Source organism: Linepithema humile, chromosome 4, assembly GCF_040581485.1.
Source record: "Linepithema humile isolate Giens D197 chromosome 4, Lhum_UNIL_v1.0, whole genome shotgun sequence".
Lineage (NCBI taxonomy): Eukaryota > Metazoa > Arthropoda > Insecta > Hymenoptera > Formicidae > Linepithema > Linepithema humile.
This window is the reverse complement of record NC_090131.1, coordinates 31211236-31231659: the sequence shown is the minus strand read 5'-3', so window position 1 is coordinate 31231659 and position 20424 is coordinate 31211236. Positions and strand designations below refer to the sequence as shown.

The 20424-nt window shown below is 35.4% G+C and overlaps 3 protein-coding genes across 8 annotated transcripts in view; 2 read left to right on the top strand and 1 right to left on the bottom strand.

The window, feature by feature from the left end:
• Positions 1 to 10236, top strand: part of LOC105677247 (carbohydrate sulfotransferase 11-like) — an 11102-nt gene extending 866 nt beyond the window's left edge. The window contains exons 2-7 of one of the 2 annotated variants that reach the window (XM_067353611.1): positions 2894 to 3066; positions 6981 to 7234; positions 7402 to 7642; positions 7985 to 8164; positions 8318 to 8451; positions 8989 to 10236. In XM_067353611.1, coding sequence (XP_067209712.1) covers positions 2894 to 3066; positions 6981 to 7234; positions 7402 to 7642; positions 7985 to 8164; positions 8318 to 8451; positions 8989 to 9076 — 1070 coding nt within the window. In that variant the 3' untranslated portion in view covers positions 9077 to 10236. Of the gene's footprint in view, positions 1 to 2893; positions 3067 to 6980; positions 7235 to 7401; positions 7643 to 7984; positions 8165 to 8293; positions 8452 to 8988 lie in introns of both variants that reach the window. The other variant, XM_012375723.2, reaches the window with a different exon arrangement.
• LOC105677246 (uncharacterized) overlaps positions 1 to 11883 on the bottom strand; it is a 20777-nt gene extending 8894 nt beyond the window's left edge. Inside the window, exons 1-3 of one of the 3 annotated variants that reach the window (XM_012375722.2) lie at positions 11748 to 11883; positions 10900 to 11268; positions 10451 to 10602 (exon numbers count right to left, since the gene is read on the bottom strand). In XM_012375722.2, coding sequence (XP_012231145.1) covers positions 10451 to 10602; positions 10900 to 11154 — 407 coding nt within the window. In that variant the 5' untranslated portion in view covers positions 11155 to 11268; positions 11748 to 11883. The other 2 variants (XM_012375721.2, XM_012375720.2) reach the window with 2 other exon arrangements.
• Positions 11820 to 20424, top strand: Tnks (tankyrase). Of its 3 annotated transcripts, none has more exons than XM_012375704.2 (12): positions 11820 to 12039; positions 12963 to 13165; positions 13312 to 13604; positions 13741 to 13994; positions 14108 to 14441; positions 14576 to 14706; positions 14791 to 15019; positions 15242 to 15627; positions 15848 to 16279; positions 16531 to 17060; positions 17148 to 17497; positions 17670 to 20424. In XM_012375704.2, exons 1-12 carry the CDS (start codon positions 11820 to 11822, stop codon positions 17908 to 17910), a joined length of 3603 nt encoding a protein of 1200 aa, XP_012231127.1. In that variant the 3' UTR covers positions 17911 to 20424. The 3 variants fall into 3 exon arrangements, with proteins under 3 accessions (XP_012231127.1, XP_067209702.1, XP_012231126.1); XM_067353601.1 differs by having other exon boundaries at positions 13279 to 13604; positions 14585 to 14706; XM_012375703.2 differs by having other exon boundaries at positions 13279 to 13604.

The window sequence follows — 20424 nt, the reverse complement described above, 5'->3', positions numbered from 1 at the left end:
AATTAATAAAGCTAATTAGCGTCGACATAATCCAAAGAATCCATTTAAACCAGTTGTAAGATTAAAATTTAGCAACGTTAGCGAAATTCTATCTGCCATTTGATCCGTTTGATGAGATAATTGTTTTTCTTCGACAGCTATTTCGTCAGTAGTTTATGATTTTAAGGATTTACTTTAACAAGCCAATCAGTGTGTGTGTGTGTGTGTGTGTGTGTGTGTGTGTGTGTGTGTGTGTGTGTGTGTGTGTGTGGTGTGTGTGATTGAAAGAGTATGTATTTATGAAATTCTAAACATAAAGTTTCACAAGCATATGAAAAAATGCACATTCGTTCATCTTTTAACATCATTATTCAACAATAATTATCAAATCATAATATGTATAATTGATACAAGTTGATTAAGAATATTTTGTTAACCTACATACTTACTGATGTATACGCACGAGTATACCACATACTCCATTGTTTTTAGTTGATTACAAATTGTGTGTATTATATTTTATATTCACTTTAAATAATGATGTTTGCACACTTGGATATTTTAATTTATTTTACAGAAGAAAGTGCTAAATTATTTTTGCAAAATTTAAAAAATAAAACTTGAGTCTACTCTGTAAGCTTGAATATTATTATTTCTTATTGTTTTGTATGTATGTATGTATGTATGTATGCATGCATGCATGTATATACATCCTACACTCACACACGCACGCGCGCGCGAACAGGTACATACATATGTACATATATATCTCTCGATCATATGGCACTATTATTTTTTATTAATGAGATTTTAAATAATTTAGTTTAATACATTAACGTCTGGAGCAGTATCTGTCGCTATATAACGTGCTTCGTAACAAGTTCTGATTCTATGTAACCGTGGTTACATAGAATAACCGTGGTAAGTCCTATTCTACCGTGGATTGCAAATCGACGGTTCCATTCATATTGAGATCAAAGACATTCTCTTCGTTGTGAGAACGAAGCGTTTCTCCCGTCCTGAATCTCACAGAAAACATGATGATAGCATGTAGAATAGTATCACCCAGGCTTATCTAAGGCGTAATCTAATACTAAAATCTTTGCGCTAATATGGACCCGTTTCACATTATGTTGCACAAAGATGGCATTCGCATTCGCGAATAAAATAATCTCCTTCTACACATAGTATTCCATTCTTCTATATTAATATTACGTAAGAGAGTTGTGTTTCTTCCTCTAATAATGATTCCTAATGATTCAATTAGTCTTGTGTAACATCGTGTTATCTTATGCATTATTATTTGTATGTATGTTTGCGCGCGCGCAAAATATAATTGTATCGTAAAAAATATTCGTTATTCGATTCTAATTATTTGACAAAATCTACGATGATAATACAACAAGATAACCACATTTTATTGATGGCATGAAATCTATAGGAAAGTTACATAAAAGATTATGTGAGCCTGCGGATGAATGGCATAATAGATTGTTCAACAATACAAAACGGAAGGAAGTCATTTTTGCGTGATTGAGTTCAAGATTGATCTACTGTACTGGTTAGTTACGATATCGTAAAATTGACGTAGTTAACGTAATACTTGCCAACGAGAGTAATTATGTATAAGCAGATAATTCACAATACAAAATTGAGCTAAAAATGTTAATTAAATAAAATTATACACTCATAGTTACCTTTCTGAATGTATACGAAAGTTGCAAGAAATTATTTCAAAACTCGATAGAAAAATAATACTCAAGAAAAATAACTTGCTTGTACAACTCGTAACGTTATAATATTAACGTATTCTATACAACACATTTAGAATACAAGTAAATGACATTGCTGTTGCCCATTATTTGAATTTCATCGTACGTGCTTTTCCGCACGCATTTCCTCAACTACGTTCATACACGCCCGCGACTAAATTCTTGTAATTGTGTAATTTTTCTTACGTTTTTTACCTGCCAAACACAATGTGAACGATGTATCACCACTAAACTCTTGTTTCGAGAGAAATAAGATTTATGCACGCTGCATTATTATTGAATAACCAATCATCGAACAGAATGCAATAACGAATCCTCATCAAGCTGCTATTCGACACAATTAGATGTGCAATTATGCTAATAGTAACCACTTACATACTGACCATGTGAGTTTCTGCAGCGCGAGAATGCTTATCGCATGGATGCGGTCACGTTTCCGCGACTGCTTGGCGTATAGTAATATACTCGCGATCTCGATACACCAACAGATGCACACCGTGAACTGAGAAATGTGTAACTGATTACCTATTCGATCGGACCTTCTTTTCACGCATCTGTAGCATGCCACAAATAAACACAGCGTACTTATCTCTTTAACCATCTTCGTCAATTTAATTATTATATCATTGAAATCGATGCAGGACGAATATTAGGACTTCCTCGCGCGAGATCGTAACACAGTATATTCATCATCGTACCGCTCTTCATTTCTTCATTAAAACCGAACACGCGTATATAGAATCAGTGAAGGATCAGTGAAAGCAACATATTAACCGCCAGTTTTATCTTTCATTATAAAATAAAGATAGTTTACACAAATTTACAACTGCCAATTTCAACGCAAAGAGTTGAATAAGTGACGAAACACGTGTGTACAATAACGCTTATTATTGTTAGCTGCATTCGTTCTAATACGTTTACGTTTGTATTCCCAGAATGATGATTTGCTCATCTTCCATCTTGAATATCTATGTTCAACCATCAATTAATTTCGAAATACGGAAATGCAAGTAACAGTGTAACGCGGACGATCAACAGACAGTGCAATTAATTTAATAGCCGAGAAATCGGCGAACAGACGACAATTTATCGCGGCGAGTTTAGACTCAGTCTAGTATGGTAACACTTTAAACGTGTTTTAGTCCGATATGAGTACAGACGGAAGCACGTTCTACGGGAGAAGATGACCCCACGTCGTCGCGTCTTGGCAGGAATTCGCCGTGCTATCTTTGCTGCCGGTATCCTGGCGCTCATCATCCTGGCACTGTCGGGACAGGATGGCACCAGCACCTTGCAGCACGGGAATTCGCTGGAGGTGAGTCATCTCTCGCGGAAATTTTGCCAGTGATAAGCCGTACAATATTTCATATTTATTACTCACAATCAGAAAATTCGCGAAATACTGTTTCAAATAACTTGAAGAAAATATATATATACATATATATTCATAAATCATGGAAAGTCAAATCTCTTTCGCATTCTAATCGCGCTTCATTCAACTTTAAAAGAAAACAAAAACTCAAAAAAGGTCATATTCAGTTTCACGCTTAGATAACCATCGATTTATATTAATCCTTAACATTATACAATCTTCGCAAATACTGATTAATATATGGCCTTTATTTTAATTCTTTCGATAAATACTCATCTAGATGGTATTTCAAGCTAATTTCTAATTAACATTTCATTCTTATTGCACATCTGATAAATATTAATTATTACATCATAACGTTATATATTGAAAGAATATGTTAGATATATCCAACGCAACAAACATTCGCGGAAAAAAGAGTCTGGTTTGAGAAAACGTAGAGTTTTGTATCGGCTTCCCTTTTTCCTGAGAAAATGTTTACGTAAAGCACAACGGCTATAGATTGGCACAATTCCAGGCGCAATGCGGTACGTGGATCAGTGCCCGCCTAATACAGTCTATTTAAAATGTACACAAAATCGAGTTTATTGCTAATTGCGACAATCATTTTGCTGATTATCATCATGAGTGAAACCCTGCCTATTATACTTTCCAATATTATAAAATTTATCAGACAATTACAAACGCATAATGTGTAGTTTCCAATTTCAAAAAATATGCAAATTAAATCTGAATATTTAAATATAACGGAATATACTACTATTCGATATCAAGGAATATCAAGTAAATCGAGTAAATCATTTCAGGAAAAAAACGAACTAAAAAAAAAAAAAAAAAAAAAAAGAAAGATTTTATAAGAAACAGCAATATTGCCAATTTGACAAGAATATATAGAAATTATAAACAAAATTAAAATATATATAGGTATATCATAAGTTTTGTTAAATCTTGCATTAATGTGATATGTAATGCAAAAATTATTTTTATGTCACACATCTTATCCTTATAAAGTAATCGAACCAATGTGGAATAACAAATAATCCATCACAAAGTAAGAGAAAAAATGTGTACGCGAATAGAGTTGCGATAAAAAGAAATTATATATCATACAATCGTAAAGATTATTTGATTCAGACAATGACAACATGATTTCTTTATGTCGAAGCATTTACATGATAACTTATGGTCATCACACATGACACTATACTTTTTTTATAAAATCAAAGAATTACATGTTGATAAACAAAAATTGATAACGGGATAATGACAGAAGCACGAGACGCAGTTGAAAAATTATGTATGTTACGACGGATTTTTGCTTCCAAGATCTTTGTTTCTTTTGTTGAAAACGACGTAAAGTTATTTTCATTTTAACAAAATTGGCTTACTAAACACTGTAGAGATTAAGAGTTAAATGAGAGCACAAAAAGACTAAAATTTTGCATAGAGATGAAAAAATTAAAATTTAGATTGAATTTCCAAAATCAAAATCGTAATTGCAATTGATAAACCAGAGAGTAATAATTAAAAACCAAAAGTTAAGTTTTACCTTCAGCATTCAAAAAATAAAAAAAGAAAGAAAGAAAGAAAAGAGGAAAACAACATAGAACAGGTATTTTTATTCGAAAACGTTTATTGTACGAACAATAAGCAAAGAAATACCAGTAGCTAAAAGTAGTTATTAATAACAAAAATCTGCGACCACATAATAGCTGCCGACTACGTTTACTGCTAAATAAGAAAAAGACACATATATATCAGCAAACCCGCTATTTTTCTCTACAACAGCTCTCTTCAATTAGAAACATTTAAAAGTGTAAATGCATTTCGAAAAGCTGTCTAACCGGAATTTATTTTATCATCGATATAGCCAACGACCATTTAACGACATTTACTTAACGTGCAAAAATACGACAAGATAATAGCGCAATACACATTCTAACGTCTTGCAAAATGGTACGTGTATGCACGATGCGCCATTACCCTCCATGGCCCACATTCGCCGCCTGCACAAGGCGCGTTCTACATCGAAATCAATAAGCGGAAGCCGGCAGTTCTGCATTCGGTCTTACCAGTTCGCCGTGTTAGACACATCAATGTGATTTTCTTGTCTCATAGATTACGCCATTCTGTGATCCACCGTGATTAGCGAATTAAACGAAATAATTTTTTGTTTTTTATTTAAACCATTACAAAGATTCAGAACGATCGCAATTAATTTTTAGTAGTATTTTTTTGTTTAAAATATTAATCTCTCTATAGTGTTAAAAATGTTTGAAAAAAATTGATCTTTATAATTAGGAATTGGCGAAATACACTATTTTTATACGGATCATTATTGCTTGGAACAAAAATGATATCTTGGAAGAGTTTTAACGCGAATAAATATCTGGAAAAGTTTTACGCTGTGACATAAAAATGAAACTAATCGAAGAATATGTAGCGTTTTCATGCATCTTGCAAGCCAATTTCCCCAAAATATAGATGATTCATGAAATTATAGAAACGTGCCGTCTATTTGCGACACGCGACTTGAAAATAGTTTCAACATAGTATACAAAATGATCTCTTTGCAAGCAGTTAGTTTAATAATAATAAGCATGCACTGCACTCATTACTAATCACAAGCCTTGTATGTCGTTTAAATAATCCAAGTACCATAAGAGTGGAATTTAACAAAAAGTAGGTTTTTCATTTGTCGGCCGTAAATATAAAAAAAGTCATATTGTATTTGTAAATATGAAGTTTTTGTTGAGATTTAATTAAAAGTAGAGAATGATGTATCACATTAAAAGTTAACGGCAACTTGAAAAATTTTCACTTCATCAATTCGCACAAATTCCACTTGCTTAATTTGCAAAAAATTTAATAAAAATCTTGAAGATCGTAAATGGCATGACCTCTAATAAAAATGCAAATGTATCAAGTCTGCGATCCCGTCGAAGCAATTCGACGCAATGCTGTGTGCGTGCAACGAGTACTCAATAAGCGCATAAGCACGTATTTGACTAATTGCAGAAATTAGGAAATTGGATTAACCTTGCATGTCGCAGAGAAGGTCAGTACATGTTGCAGCATAGTCTTGACAGAAAGATTGCGTAGATACATATATATATATAAACTCTCTACTGCTTCGATCGATGACACATCAGTCGAGCTGTCTAACTTTTCTCGCGTGCCGCAATTATCCTAATCACGAGTCGCCGTGGTGTTACCGTTTGCTATCTCGCAATTACTTGCGTCATAATTGATCGCTATTAATTCCGCATCAATAGGCATAACTCTTATTCGACATACACATTATCGTTATAAAAAATAAACAATTTCTATATACGTAAATTTCCATTAACTAATGTAACGATTTGGACTTTGTTTATTAAACAAGTCAACCCGCTATGTAAACTTAATAGAATGACAAAATAATGATGATTATACATTGCCCTGAAACGAAGAAAAAAAAAAAAAACTATACATCAACGCGAAATAATCGACCAAGTAATCTTTGATACGTTTCATATCTTATATCTCGTAACACGTATAACTCTTGCGTCAATTCGTTCATAATTCAATACGTAGCATCGGTTCATTTTATAGTTCATTGGAGTAGTCCCTGGTACACTAACCACTTGCTAACTGTGAATCTAGGTCAAGTTAACGGCAGTCGACAGTCAGCACTACGTGACATTCGTCGTAATATTAAAGGGCTTTAATTAATGATACACACGATACGGCAGTATCGTTAAACAAACTGTAAAATCTGCTGAAATGGCAATGCCGTCAAGTATAGCATATCACTTGCAAATTGTATCGTAGCAAATGTGTGCTTTTTTCTCTTACAAGCTAAAGTTTTGATGTAGGACGCGAATCTGACACCGGAGGAGAAAATATTGGAGCAGATCGCTGCGGCGGAAACCGAGCAACGTCTAATAATTAGACGGAAATTCCTGGCTGAAAAATGCGCCGAGGAAGGACTCGACCGTCCTGGCAACGACTCGCTTCACAGACCGAATGCTTGGGAGTTTCTTGTAAATAGAGAATACCACCTTATATGGTGCAATGTATTTAAAGCAGCATCCACGTCATGGATGTACAACTTTAATTTACTCGCGGGGTAAGTCCGATCGCTATTCACACGTATTGATATCTGTCGCGCGCGCGCGCGCGCGCGCGTTATCTCCGTCGATGTGAGAATTACAAAATTCAATCGCATTGAACGGCGAAGCCGTGGTTGCGACTGATTGATCTCACAAGTAATCAATTATTATGCTCTCATTGCAGATACAGTCCACAATTTCTCAAGGCCTCCAAGGCAGTGCCAGTCTCGCTGGCCAGACAAAGGTATCCCAGACACACTGCGGAAGAGCTAGCTGAATTCCTAAACGACAGCATCAGTTTTCTGATAGTACGACATCCATTCGAAAGATTGCTCAGTGCTTACCGGGACAAACTGGAGCACAGTCTGCCGCACACGTTTCATAGTAATCTCGGTGCACACATAGTTTGGCACTACAGAGCAAGGGTAATGTCTAACTCGATCATTTTTCAAAGTAATACCAATTCGAATTGTATTAGTTAAGAGCCTTATGTTTTCCATATTGAGAATTATAAATAAATGATTTGTAGCAAAGCTGATAAAAATGTTACAATATGAGAATTTAGACCAATCAGAAAAATATTTAACTACAGATTTTTTACTCAATTTTAAGTCTATTTGAGCAAGAACAATTTACGCCGGCCTAACAGTCCTTTGAATCAATATTGTTAGTAAATCGATGAAATTGTATGCCAAGAGAAAAATTCTAATACCGTTTCTAATACGGTAAAAATTTTAATACGGTTTCTGATTTTTCGTGAAAAGCAGGATGCGAAAACAAATACAAGGCAAGGGCCGAGATATCCGCTTTTTGAGGAATTCGTACGGTGGCTATTATGCCAGTGGAGAGCAGGGAACGATCTTGACATGCATTGGACACCAGTTGTGAATTTCTGCACACCCTGCCAAGTGCGATTCGATGTAATAGCTAAATTCGAGACGCTGCATGTAAGTTATCTTCAATGATCAGTTTAATACAATAAACGAAAAATTTTTGCTCAAGTATCTTAACAAGAATGCAGTTTGCTAAATATTAAAGACGAGATCAAATATTGTAAAATTATGTCTTTGCTAAAGGATGACCAAGATTATCTTATAAAGCAAGCCCACGTGGGACACATTATTAAACCCGAGTGGAAAAATCCAACTAGGGGCGTCCAGACTAAAGACGTAATAAAAAATTATTTTACGCAATTATCCAAGACGCAGATCATCGAGCTTTATGAGATGTTCAGGTACGTCCACAGAAACAGTATGAAATCTACGTACATTCATGTAACAGGATAGAAAAATATACAGAACATTTTAGACCAATCGTTTCATCCGTTAATAGCAGATTCCTAAGGTCATTTGGAGAATTTTTATACCAAAATATCGAGACTGCAGACAATTTTTTAAGTTGACCAAACCCAGATTGTCAAAAATTCACGCGCTCAGGCACGACGCATATTGAGTTTGTTCTTTTTAGTTGCACTGTACTGAAACAGGATAGTGCACAGGATAGCCAGACTATCTATCTGTCCTGTACTATCCTGTTTTAGCGCAGTCCCAGCGCAGTTAAAAAGAAACCTATTGATTTTTATATCCTCACTGGTGATATGGTTGGTCTGCCCTGTATAAATGATCGTATACAAGATCGTAATGTGTGTGTGTGTGTGTGTGTGTGTGTGTGCGCGCGCGCACGCGCGCGTGTGTGTGTGTGTGTGTGTGTGTGTGTGTGAGAGAGAGAGAGAGAGAGAGGGAGAGATTATTGTATCTTATATATTTCGCAGATATGACTTCGTACTGTTCGACTATTCACCCGAAGAGTATCTAGTCTTTGGAAGAGATGTAGTCACTACACTAATATGTAAGAAATGATGTCGACATTTCGTATGTGCTTAACACGTGTGTGCCAACACATGAAATCTCTACTGCGAATGAAGCATGCGACATACAACGAAATTGTAGGTAGCATTTAAATAAATTGCAAGGAGAGGAAACTATGATACTTGTACATAGCAATGGTCATGCCATCGATGCAATCTTAGGAGTTTAAAAATAAAACGATACTTCTTCTTGATCTCCTGGTTTTGCAATTAATATATAAATTGCGTTATCATTATTGAACATTTTTATAGTGCATACGTTAAACTTTATCAAATTGTTGTATAGTACATTAAATACATTGAAGAATAGAATATTATGGAAACTTATGATAAATCGCAAACATGTCGAAAATGTCTGGCAAATATGAAAGATATATGTTTCATTGCTGCTTATTTTAATTATTGCGACAAGTAAATTTTTATGACTCTACTGTTGTCGGTTTTAAAAGTTTCATTAATATTATATAATCATTCAAAATTTGCATATCTTTCGATTATATTTCTTTCTAATAAAGTATAACATAGACTGAGTAATATTATTAGTGATTTAAAAGATTGCTAAGGCCTTCAAATAGAAATGCAATAAAATTGACTTAGGAAAAGTCTAGATAAATTATTAAAAGAATTCTAGTGAATGAATGTGACACAGAATTGAAAAGAATTTGTGATAGTTTCGGTTTTGTGTAATGCAATAAAAATGTCTATAATTATGTCACTGAGTTGTCTCCGACAACTGCACAATAATCTTTACAAGCATGACTATGACATAGTAACGCTATAACAATGGTAATAGTATGGTAATACTGCCTTGAGGAAACATGCAACATGCAAATGGGCAAAATGTTGAAATAATTAAATTATCACATTGTATCACTTCAAGATGCAGACATTTTGTAGAATTATATTGTTAGAAAAAACCTATATAAAATGCATATATATTCCTGGATAAGCCATTAAATCAATCAGCAGCATATTTGCATATGTTTTGCTATAGCAAAAATTAATTAAAATAATTGGATGTTTAAATTCCAAATAAAATATATTCACACATGATTATAGAACTAAATTATTAAATTTGGATAATGCAGAAACATCTCAATGTTATAAATTTCTATACTTATAAAGTAAAAAATACATTGTTGAAAGAATAAAGACGATTTCTATAATATATTCTGTATATAGAATATTTACTTTATTTGTCTTTATATCAACATTTTTCTGGTTATATTTATTTTGTCTATCTCTTTATCTATATTCTTCGATTGCAGATATGTATTTTTATTTCAACATCTCTCTTTTCTAGATTGATTTTTTTAAAAGGCAGAAATTGTGTATTATCATGCATGATAATGGGCCAAAGACTCACCAACACGATCTATTCTGCAGTTCTACTCCAATAATCCACTTATCCTGAAGAATATACTGCCATTGTGAGACAATCTCCAAGTTTTTGTCGGCATTACTAATGCTGTTACATCTTTGCTCCTTTACAGCAGGTTCTCCTTCAACAGTGTATAGCTATAACATATACTTATATGTCAAAAATTAACAGACTAAATATTATATTGAATATGGTAGTACTAATTTTTCAGTGTTCTTGTAGAAAAAAAATTGTGAAAAAATTTGTAAATTTAGTAATATAGAAATCTGTCTTATTGACAATAGTTTAGTTTAATTTTTTATTAAGAGAAGATAGAGAGAGAGAGTACAAGCAATAAGAATATTGCTCCAATTGCTCCAATTAAACCAATTATTAGTGGATTAGTGGATAGACATCGGTATTAAATCAAGTGTAAATCAGATATATCCACTTACATCACTACCAGAATCCGAACTGATATTCTCTCCATAAAGCGCGCGCTGTTGTAAAGCATTTAAAACGTGTGCGGTAGTTACTTTCAGTTCTGAAATTTCATCTGACGTGGTATCGATCCTATTTTGGATATCGTTGAGCTGCTTCAACAAATGCTCCTCGACGGGATTTGACATCCCGTTTCCGTTTGCAGTTTCCGTTGACAGCGACATTTCCTCATCGCTGTTAGCAAACATATCGTCGTCTCCCGAGTCCATATTGCTGTCGTGTGCTTTATTGACGACGTTATCGATACTCAAGTTATAGGTGCTTTACTCTTATTTCAGCGCGCCGTTAACAATACAAGAGAAACGAAAAATGATTTATTTCGTCTGAAAAAGAATTTACTTTTGAGGAAATCAGACAGAGGTACTACGAGGTAGTCGATAACACGCGCGATTAAACCGGTTGTTGCGATTAAACTCGTCGTTGTGAAAATTTCAAATTGTGCAAGCTAAACTACTGAATCAGTTTATGCAATGCAGCCAACGTAATAGCTGAACCTGTCCAAATACATTCTTATGGCGGATTTACATAGAGTCTGATGTTCAATATGCCGATATCCAATAAAATAATGCGCTTTCTAGGGACTGTGCCTGACAAGATGTCTGTCCCTAGAAAACGAATATTCTTACTTGATATTTTGCATAGTTGCGGATCTTACAAAGTATCTCGTCTATGGCGGAAAATATCTCGTCAAAAATGCGGAATGTCGCTACTGCGGCTAGTTGCTTCCTTAGCAACTCGTCCATCTGTTCATCCATTGTAGCGTGCGCGTATTCGGACATCGTTGGCCAAGTGTGAAATGTACCTGTTTGTCGCAACCTCGTCGCGAGGCCTGTCGTCGGACAGCGCAGCGGCGTGAAAATGGCGGTGTGAAGAAATGGCAGGCCGCAGATCGACACTAACGAACGCGTCGGACACGCTGCCCGGATCGGGCGGCGGTGGCGGCGGAGGTGGAATCGGCAGTGACCCGCTACGCGAACTCTTCGAGGCTTGCAAGACCGGTGATCTCGCTAAAGTGAAGGCGTTGGTCAATCCGAAGACGGTCAACGCCCGCGATACCGCCGGACGCAAGTCCACTCCCCTGCACTTTGCAGCTGGTGAGTCAAACTCAAGTCTTGTTCCGAACTTTGTACTCTGTTCTACTCGACCAAATATTATTTTCGCTCTTATGGAATTTTAAAATCAATATAAACACGTGGATTGATAACTAAAAGAGGTTAATCAGCTTTATATACGACGTTGAGCTGATTGCAACTTAGAGTTGTCAACTTGTCAAACAGTAATGTACAATCCATTCTTCCCATTGGTATATAATCATTGGATATAACCTGGCTTTCACACTCTCGAATAAATATGTTAAATTTCCAAATAAGAATGAAAGAGAAATTGGGAAAAATAAATAAAAGAATCAATTTTCAAAAGATTATTGAAGAAGCGTAGATTCTTGTTTGTTGCAATCATTTAACACTTTTACAACTCTGATCTCAATTTAAAAACATATCTGCACTTCTTCTTTAAATTAACTTTTATTGTGTATAAATTGTAAATATATTTAATGATCATTACAAATGTATAATTGTTTAGAAGTTATTCTAAATGTAATAAAGATATGATTGATAAAAATCTGTTTAATACTAGAAAAGAAGATTTTTATTTGAGCAGTGAATGTTTAATTTAGTTTCATATCTCTATAAATTGAAAAGTATATCAACTTATAGACCTAAACTTTTATATCAAAGACTTCAATAAGCATGATTTTATAAGTGGTTCGATTATAAAAACATGTATAATATTTCACGCATACACACACACACACGCGCGCGCGCGCACACGCACACACACGCACACACACACACACACACAATATATTTCTTATTCAATTATAGATTGTATTTTTTTAATCATATTTTACTGATAGTTTTCATCAATAATTGTATAATGAATAATTATATAATATTATTATTGTATCTCTTTAGAGATTATTGTAAATGTAAAAAATAAAATGTTTTCTATTTCATAGGATATGGTAGAAAAGACGTTGTAGAATTTCTTCTATCCGCTGGTGCATCAATTCAAGCACGTGACGATGGTGGTTTACATCCATTGCACAACGCATGCTCTTTTGGACATTGCGACGTTGTAAGATTACTCTTAGAGGCAGGAGCAAGTCCAAATACGAGAGATAATTGGAATTTTACGCCTTTACATGAGGCGGCAATTAAGGTGCTTATTTTAGTAGTGAGAAAATGTATTTATTTATGTGACCATGTCACTGATATTAAGTGCCGAAGATGGAAATGGTATCTAACTTTTTCATCTTCATTTGTACTCGACAGGGTAAAATAGACGTATGTATTACTCTGCTACAGCACGGAGCAGATGTAAACATTAGGAATACAGAAGGAAAGACTGCATTAGAAGTAGCGGATGCCTCTACTAAACCAGTACTAACAGGAGAGTATAGGAAAGACGAACTCTTAGAAGCTGCTAGATCCGGAAACGAGGAACGACTATTGCAACTATTAAACCCTCTTAATGTCAATTGTCACGCCAGTGACGGAAGAAGATCTACACCTCTGCACTTGGCAGCTGGATATAACAGATCCAGAGTTGTACAGATTCTTCTCCAGAATGGCGCAGATGTGCATGCCAAGGATAAAGGGTTGGTAAATGTGTATACATGTGCAAATTTCCATTTACATACAAACCTTGATGATAACGTGCTTCAAGAATTTGACAAAAAAGTCGATTTGCGATGAAAAAATTCTCCATCAAAATCTTCATCGATTCTTTTACAGGGGTCTTGTACCGCTTCATAATGCTTGTTCGTATGGTCATTTTGAAGTGACTGAGGCGCTTTTGAAGCACGGTGCTGCTGTGAACGCCAGTGATCTCTGGACATTTACTCCGTTGCACGAGGCCGCGAGTAAATCTAGAGCAGAGGTTTGTTCTTTACTACTGAGCGAAGGCGCAGATCCAACGCAATTAAACTGCCATAGTAAGAGCGCCATTGACGTAGCACCGACACTCGAATTGCAAGAAAGACTAGCGTGTGAGTTTTACACAGATTTGTCGCACTTTCTATTTTCATCATCAGATTCGAGAGTATTTATGGTTGAGTCATATTACAAAATACATAGTCTACAATTGATGTTTGACTTACAGACGAATATAAAGGTCACTGCCTCTTGGACGCCTGCAGACAGGCAGATCTTACTAAACTAAAGAAATATCTGTCCCAAGAAATTGTCAATTTCAAACATCCTTACACTGGAGACACACCGATGCATTGTGCAGTAGCATCGCCTTATCCAAAGAGAAAGCAAGTTATCGAGGCCTTGATTCGAAAGAATGCTGCCATGAATGAGAAGAATAAAGACTTTCTTACACCACTTCATGTGGCGACCGATCATTCGCATTACGACGCAATGGACATATTACTTCGACATAATGCAAAGGTCAACGCGCTGGACGGTTTGGGACAAACCGCACTACATAGGTATCTTTGTTTCGGAAAGCCACATGTCTCGCGATTTTACGTATATAATTTTTAAAAGTATAAATTCAGTTTTAACGTTTAGATTTGACATTATCAGGTTTAGGAATCGTCAATTAATTATTCTTCCTTACTAGGTGTGCTAGAGAGGATAATATACAAGCTTGCAGAATACTTTTATCGTATAATGTCGATCCTTCGATAGTATCTCTTCAAGGATATACCGCAGCGCAAATTTCTGCTGAAAATGTGTTGAAGATACTGCAAGGTGAGTCATTGAATTTTATTTTAGTCTTTTATTTTTCTCGCTCTGATATAGAGAATATTTTTGTTTTTATACTTAATTTTATAGATCCGCCGAGTGGGACCGATGACGTGGAAGCGCAACTATTGGAAGCAAGCAAATCGGGTGATCTCACCGCGGTAGAAAGAATCTTGCAAGCCAATCCGCATGCTGTAAATTGTCGCGATTTAGATGGGAGGCACTCGACTCCGCTGCACTTTGCAGCGGGTTTTAACAGAGTGCCAGTTGTAGAGTATTTATTAGCACATGGTGCGGATGTGCACGCCAAAGATAAAGGGTAATTAACTTAAATTAAGGATAATTGAAAAATTATATTATTTATGTAAATTACTTTGATGGGTTTTGTCTTTTTTTTTTTCGTCTTTTTTTTTTTTTTAATTCATTTTTTTTATCTTGCAAAGAGAATTTAATATAATTTACCATACATTTATAAAATACATCGTTCATGTGGAGTCTCTTGAATGTATTCCGTAATATAATGTTCATTTTGGCGGTATAGTGGGTTGGTTCCTCTCCACAACGCATGCTCTTACGGCCATTACGAAGTTACGGAATTATTAGTAAAACACGGCGCGTCTGTAAACGTCGCCGATTTATGGAAATTCACGCCGCTTCACGAAGCCGCTGCTAAAGGCAAATACGAGATAGTTCGATTACTTTTGAGACACGGAGCAGATGCCACCAAGAAGAATAGAGACGGCGCAACGCCATTAGATCTCGTAAGAGACGGGGATCAGGATGTAGCGGATTTACTACGTGGAAATAGCGCTCTTCTCGATGCAGCGAAAAAGGGCAACTTAGCTCGGGTTCAAAGGCTGGTTACGCAAGACAACATTAATTGCCGGGATGCACAAGGACGCAACAGTACACCGTTACATTTAGCTGGTAATTTGTATTGCTTTGTTTAAATAGCCTTTTTCAATATTCTTTCATTTTTGCCTTTTATTTCTATCGAATGTATTATTATACAAATGTTATTTTGGCAATACATTGGTAAAACTCAAGCTATTTAGAAATATTGAGGTCTAAAGAGATTTTCAACATTTTTCTCGAGGCAATGTTTTGTCTTTGTATATACATTGAGAAATGTTTTCTTTTAACACAGCGGGATACAATAATCTGGAAGTGGCTGAATTCTTGCTCGAACGTGGCGCAGATGTAAATGCACAAGATAAAGGTGGTCTTATACCTTTACATAACGCGTCGAGTTATGGTCATCTGGACATTGCAGCCTTGCTGATTAAATACAATACTGTAGTGAACGCGACCGACAAGTGGGGATTCACGCCGCTTCACGAAGCTGCACAGAAAGGTCGTACACAGTTGTGCGCTCTTTTGCTTGCGCATGGAGCCGATCCCTTTCTAAAAAATCAGGAGGGACAAACTCCGGTGGATCTAGCTAGTGCAGATGATGTAAGATGTTTATTGCAAGATGCTATGGCTTCTCAGCAAATTGTTCCATCGGTACCGTCCGGTAACATGGTGAATAGTACTGGTGGCAATTCTGTTAGCAGTAGGCCGCCTAGTATAGTGTCTGGTAAGGACAGTTTATGGTTGCAAATAATCATGGAATTTTCTAAAAGCTTTTCTTTGCCTATAATTCAGTTGAATGATCAAAATATATATTATTCAAAGAGAGGGATTTGTGAAACATAAAGCAAGTAGCAAAATAGTAAAAATTTAATTATTAAGTAGAAAAGACTCCGATAATGTGGAGAATGTAGGTAGATATAGAGGTAATATTTATTCTTGTTATATATAATTTTTACTTTGTCTGTTATTATTTAGTTCCTGTCACGCCTCCACCGCCTCTTACCCAAGAAACAGTCATTATGCCATCCGGCGCAGCTATGACTCTATGCGTGCCATTGGCTCGTCCGACGTCGTGCTTGAGTCCAATGCCGCAGAGCGAGCCGTGTTCCGAGAAAGAATCCAAAGATATGTGTAAAGAACATCATTCCATCACAACCGTCGCTAGTTTCCTGCAAAGTCTCGGTTTGGAGCACTTACTCGAGCTATTTGAGCGCGAGCAAATCACCTTAGACATACTGGCGGAAATGGGTCACGAAGATTTGAAGCAAGTCGGAGTATCAGCGTACGGTTATAGACATAAACTAATTAAAGGCATGGACAAGCTATTGAATACAGCAGCGGGCTCTCTCTGGCAGCCTTCCATAAATCCCGGAACATTGTTAGTAGATTTATTAGCTGAGGATAAAGAATTTCTCGCGGTTGAAGAAGAAATGCAAAGTACCATCAGGCAACATAGAGATAACGGCCACTCTGGCGGAATCTTCTCTCGTTACAATATAGTCAGAGTATGTAATTTATCAGGAAACTAATAACAAATATGATAATTGACACGTTCTACTCACAATGTATTTAATTAAAAATGTTCTATATAGATACAAAAGGTACAAAATCGCAAGCTGTGGGAGCGTTATGCTCACAGAAGACAGGAAGTGGCCGAAGAGGTTGGTGCTGTTGCTCCCGCTTCTCCCAGTACTGGCTCCAGAGGTACTCCCACTTCGACGGTATCGCAGGCAAACGAGAGAATGTTGTTCCACGGTAGCCCGTTTATCAACGCTATTGTTCAAAAAGGCTTCGACGAGCGGCATGCGTATATCGGTGGAATGTTTGGCGCTGGTATATATTTCGCGGAACACAGCAGCAAGAGTAATCAGTATGTCTACGGTATATGCGGCGGTACCGGATGTCCCGCGCATAAAGACAGAAGCTGTTACATTTGTCACAGGTAAATGGGAAATATTAAAAATTCAGTACTTGTAACAAGTTTGCAGAAAGTTATCAAGAACAGCGATTTTTATCATTAGCATTAATGCGTATCTATCAATGTACTTGTATATTTTCTTTTTTTTTAATCAGGTTATTGATACATTCCGTTTCTCATTTTTTTGTTTTTTTAGGCACTTGTTGCTCTGTAGAGTTACGCTTGGAAAGTCGTTTTTACAATTCTCGGCGATGAAAATGGCGCACGCCCCTCCCGGTCACCATAGCGTAATGGGCAAGCCATCGCAAGGTGGCTTGGTGTTCCCTGAGTACGTTGTCTACAGAGGTGAACAGGCGTATCCAGAGTACCTAATTACGTACCAGATCGCGAGGCCTCAGCAAGAAAGTGGCGACAGCGAGAGCGTCGAGGAACGGTGATCAGAAGAGCCAGGTCCCGCGGCGAGATTACGCAGTCTCTGTTGCTGTCAGAGACCGAGAGCATGTAGCACATTGTCGCGGACATAAGGCGTGAGTTATTTTCAACTTGATTCATCTAACAGTGGTTCTTCCATTTTTAACTGACTAGAATAAAATTTGCAAAAGTAACAGTATGTATGTATGTATGCGACTGTGTATGTGTGTGTGTGTGTGTGTACAATTGAAAAAAATGCGCATCTTATGCAAAATATTCTGATTTCAAAATAATTCCGCTATATCCTAATAATTTACTTTAAAAAGAAAAGTCTTTGTAATAGTTTATTTCTAGCTGAGTCGTGATATTCGAAATCAGTCCAGATGATAAAAGAATGTATATTGATTATGATATGTATATATCGATATAGAATTGCAGTCTCTTGCATCAAATTTGATGTATCGATTAGTGTGTTCGTAGGATTAGTCAGTATTAAAAAAACTGCAATGTACTCGTATACATTGGTATACGTAAATATAAGTAAATTAATTTATATTGGAAGGCACATGCTTGCCGTTTATAAAATAAAGACGGAGGGAAATGTTTGATCTTGAAAGTATGCAGAAAATCATCGAAAAAAGAATGTAATTTACTCGCCATCTTATATGATACAATAGCTTGTATAAATTAAATTTATCCAATTGATATAGACATTATAGGTAAAGTCTGCAATGTGATAAAATATATATTTATATATATCTGTATGTACATACATACATCTATGTTTTTTTTCTTTTCTTGTGTGGAATATAATAATATACCTGTAATTATTATAAAATTTTTCTATATTATGTATTGTATATACGATATTAACCATTTTCATTCTTATTCTAGCAATCAATTCGGTTGAGAGAACTATGTTTATATATGCAGAGTATTGTGTCAAGTATTACGAAACTCATTTCATTGTTCTTATAAATATTTTGCATTTCGGACTTTACTTGCGATTTGCATTATTCGTAGCCTTGATGTGAATATTATAGAGTAAATAATTTATAATTATCTACTCTTTTTCCTTTTTTTTTAAATATTTTATAAGCATAATCAATGGGGTTCCTATAATTCGATAGCGATATTTTAGACATTGTACATATCCTTTTTTTACTAAGATAATATAGATATTTTATTAATGTGTCAACCTGGTTTTGACCGAGAAACGATATCGGAAGACATTATGCGCGTCGCAAATGCTTCTACGAAATAAAACTTGTAGGATTTACACATAGTCAAGGCCGAGTAATATGTAGTTGCAAATTATTACGTCAGTGATTTAACTATTTGTAAAAGACTTATTGAATAACTGAATGAATTTTACTTGGATATATGTAACATCAACATTCAAAGAATAATAATTTTTCTAAACAAACTGAAGATGATTAGTAACGGATATCGGAAGGATACTTTAATTATTCTCAATATATTCAACGCAAGTTATTTTATTGTAATTGTAGAGAAGGAGAAAAAAGTATGCAAATATATATTTAAAAAATGATATACAAGAATACATAGCAGAAAACGAACACCATATTCAGCCATAACTGCTGGGGCTAAACAGTTATTTTGTAAAGGTGATGGTAATTTCTTTTGTGTTTATAGAATTTAGTTCTCTTCCACATGCTATCAATTGTTTGTGACTACAAAAGAAATAAATTAACCAATAACTTTTCTCTACTATTAAATCTGCTTTAAAGCTGACATTACTTTTGCATAAGGCAGGTATGCAATCTAGCTGGAGTGCATACGTATTACCACTGTGTTCTAAATGTAAGAGAACAAGAGACTTGTAAAAAAAATTTACTCTCTTTATATGTTAACAAAAAATTGGTCTGTATTTTTATTTCTCCGATTGCAATGTTTTTAGGAGTTATACAGAAGAAACATTCTCGCGTGCACACTTTTTTCTTTCCTTCAATATTATCAATTATATATTTGCACTTGCTTTGTCACCATTGTAATCATTCAAACTGGACACTAACGTTTATGAATTTCTTCGTTCGCCAATTGTGGAAATCTCTTGTCAATTCACGGAATATATAAATATCGATATTTATTACACGCGTGCAAGCGCGTCACTCAATGAAGCCCATTAAGATCTAAGTGATTTTAACGTGTTGCAGTTATATTGCGAAATGATATCTATAAAAATAACTCTGTAAACAGTTTAATCCTCAAGATTGCATCTCCACCGATATCTACCAGCTCTGTCGTTTTATTCGTCCATCCATTTTATCAAGCTATCGTTTATACTATGTTACATCATTCGCGGAACTTTTTCGATTTCACAATTCTTTGTCTGATATAAGAAAACATCAGCAACATCAATATAGAGGTTAAATATGTTGACGTAATGACAAATCCGAATACATTATGCACTTTATTGTAATAGATAAACTATTTAAGTACACAATATACACACATATAATATGTTGATATAGATCAGGAGAGAGAGAGAAAATACTAACACACATGTTTATCATTCA

Excerpts from the sequence above, each read along its gene's own strand:
- Tnks (XM_012375703.2), top strand. The coding sequence starts at position 11,820 with ATGGCAGGCCGCAGATCGACACTAACGAACGCGTCGGACACGCTGCCC. Across the intron at positions 15,020-15,241 it reads GTGCACGCCAAAGATAAAGG|TGGGTTGGTTCCTCTCCACA; the intron begins GTAATTAACTTA and ends TTGGCGGTATAG. Across the intron at positions 17,061-17,147 it reads CTCGTTACAATATAGTCAGA|ATACAAAAGGTACAAAATCG; the intron begins GTATGTAATTTA and ends TGTTCTATATAG.